Source organism: Temnothorax curvispinosus, unplaced genomic scaffold, assembly GCF_003070985.1.
Source record: "Temnothorax curvispinosus isolate PA1 unplaced genomic scaffold, ASM307098v1 QBEX01007896.1, whole genome shotgun sequence".
Classification (NCBI taxonomy): Eukaryota; Metazoa; Arthropoda; class Insecta; order Hymenoptera; family Formicidae; genus Temnothorax; species Temnothorax curvispinosus.
The window spans coordinates 1-2,341 of NW_020217676.1; the positions used below are offsets into that span (position 1 = coordinate 1).

General features: G+C 53.8%; 1 protein-coding gene across 1 annotated transcript; it reads left to right on the plus strand.

Annotated features, from left to right (window-relative positions):
- Nucleotides 1-197: 197 nt before the first annotated feature.
- On the plus strand, nucleotides 198-1,820 carry LOC112457574 (the record flags this gene model as incomplete). Its single annotated transcript, XM_025020725.1, has 1 exon — nucleotides 198-1,820. A coding segment is annotated over exon 1 (1,623 nt), but the record flags the coding sequence as incomplete, so codon positions are not given.
- Between the last annotated feature and the right edge of the window lie 521 nt (nucleotides 1,821-2,341).

Below are 2,341 nucleotides of genomic sequence, written 5' to 3' on the forward strand. Positions count from 1 at the left end.
CGGCTGTCGGCGGTGTACACGCCGGAACATATCAACACGCGGCTCAAGTAAATATTTCGCCGAAAAACAAACAGACTCCGGTATTCTCTACGCACGCGTTAATCCTGAAATCGTTAACGTCATACGCGCCGAAGCGTATGACAACGGAGCATACTTTAGCTCACCTAGCAGATCTCCCATGGGCTGACCACGACCCCATGAGCGCAGATCCCATCAATATAATAGTCGGTGCAGATCTCTACGGCGTCCTCATAGTTGACGGGCTCCGCAAGGGAACGGTCGGACAGCCGATCGCTCAAAACTCCGTACTAGGATGGGTGATCTCGGGGCCCATCCCACCTTCAAAGGTGGAGTCGCATATTACGTCGGTCGCAGCATCGGAACAACCGCCACTCCGGGTGAGCGCACATCACTGCCTTAATCTGTCCCTCGATCAGGAGCTTAGAAAATTCTGGGAGGTCGAGGAACTTCCGCATAAGACACATCTTAACCCGGAAGACGCGCAATGTGAGGAGCATTTTCGCCGCACCCACTCACGTTGTCCCGATGGCAGATACATGGTCCGCCTTCCGTTTAGGGCCGGTCCCCTTATCGAAATAGGTCATTCTCGAGGTGTCGCCGAGCACCATCTCAAAGGCTTAACTCGAAGATTAGATGCTCATCCAGAGCAAAAACGGGAGTATTCCGAATTTTTACGCGAGTACGAAACCCTCGGGCATATGATCGAGGTGCCCGCTTCAGATGACGCGGAAGAGCAACGCGTTTACATCCCGCATCACGCGGTCATGCGAGAAAGTAGCGCCACGAGTCATCTGCGCGTCGTCTTCAACGCGTCTTGCGCAACGTCAAACGGGTCCTCGTTAAACGACCATCTCCTGGTCGGACCCAAACTTCAACCTGATCTACCGGCGATCATCCTGCGATGGCGACTATTCAAGTACGTGTACACGGCCGACATGACTAAAATGTATCGGCAAATTCGTGTCGACCCGCGTGATGTAACGTATCAACGCATTCTTTGGCGCGAACGTCCTACTGATCCGCTTTGCGAATACATCCTTCTCACCGTCACATATGGTACCGCGGCCGCTCCGTACTTAGCGCTTTGCGTACTCGATCAGTTGGTAAACGACGAAGGACAGGCATTTCCCTTAGCTGTTTTCATACTCCAGAAAGGGAAATATATCGACGAAACTCTCTTCGGCGCGCATCGCCTCGAGGACCTCCGTATCGCCCGCGATCAACTCATCGCCCTCCTACGGAAAGGTGGCTTTGAGTTGAGAAAATGGGCCAGTAATAATTCGGAGCTTTTGTCGGACATTGATCCCGCGAATCACGGACTCGCGTGCAACAAAATTTTGAAAACGGATGAAAGTTTGAAAATCCTCGGGGTCAGTTGGAACCCTGCGCGCGATATCTTTCAATTTCAAACGGCTACCGACGCCCCTGCTCCGCAAACAAAGCGATCGATTCTTTCCGCGATCGCGAAACTGTTTGACCCGCTCGGTTGGGTGACTCCCGTCACGATCACTGCAAAAATTTTGATGCAACGGTTGTGGCGTCTTAAGTTCGAGTGGGACGACACGCTCCCTCATGACATATTGCGCGAGTGGAAACCGATTTACAATCAATTATCCGCGCTCAACGAGCTACACTTGCCGCGGTGGACCGGTCAAGAGTCGGACTCTGATCGTTGCGAACTGCACGGCTTCGCCGATGCGTCTAACGTCGCGTACGCCGCCGCTGTCTACCTGCGCGTAATCTCCAAATCTGGCCGTATAACTATATCTCTGCTTATGGGAAAATCGAAAGTCGCTCCGGTAAAAACGTTAAGCGTTCCCCGGTTGGAGCTACTCGCTGCGTTGCTACTCGCGCGCGTAATGACTTTCGTTCGTGAATCGATCAGGATCGATTCCTCCGCGTGTTATTGCTGGATCGACGCAGAATTCGTGCTTGCGTGGTTACGTCAACACCCGTCGAGATGGAAGACTTTCGTCGCGAACCGCGTCGCTGAGATTCAGTCCCGTCTCCCCGATGTGACTTGGCGTCACGTGTCGACCGCCGAAAATCCAGCAGATTGTGCATCGCGCGGAATACTAGGGCACGAACTCGCAACTCACCCACTATGGTGGCAGGGACCACCATGGCTCAAGTTCCCCGCGACGCGATGGCCCGAGGGTCGTCCCTCCCCCCTGACGGAAACTTCCATAGAAGAAAAGATTGTCACCACGCACGCGGCGAGAGTCCCCACGCCGTGGGATCTTGCCTCATAATATTCGGATTGGGCCAAACTGATTCGAGTCACCGCGTATCTCATTCGATTCGTCTCCTGTCGCGGGCA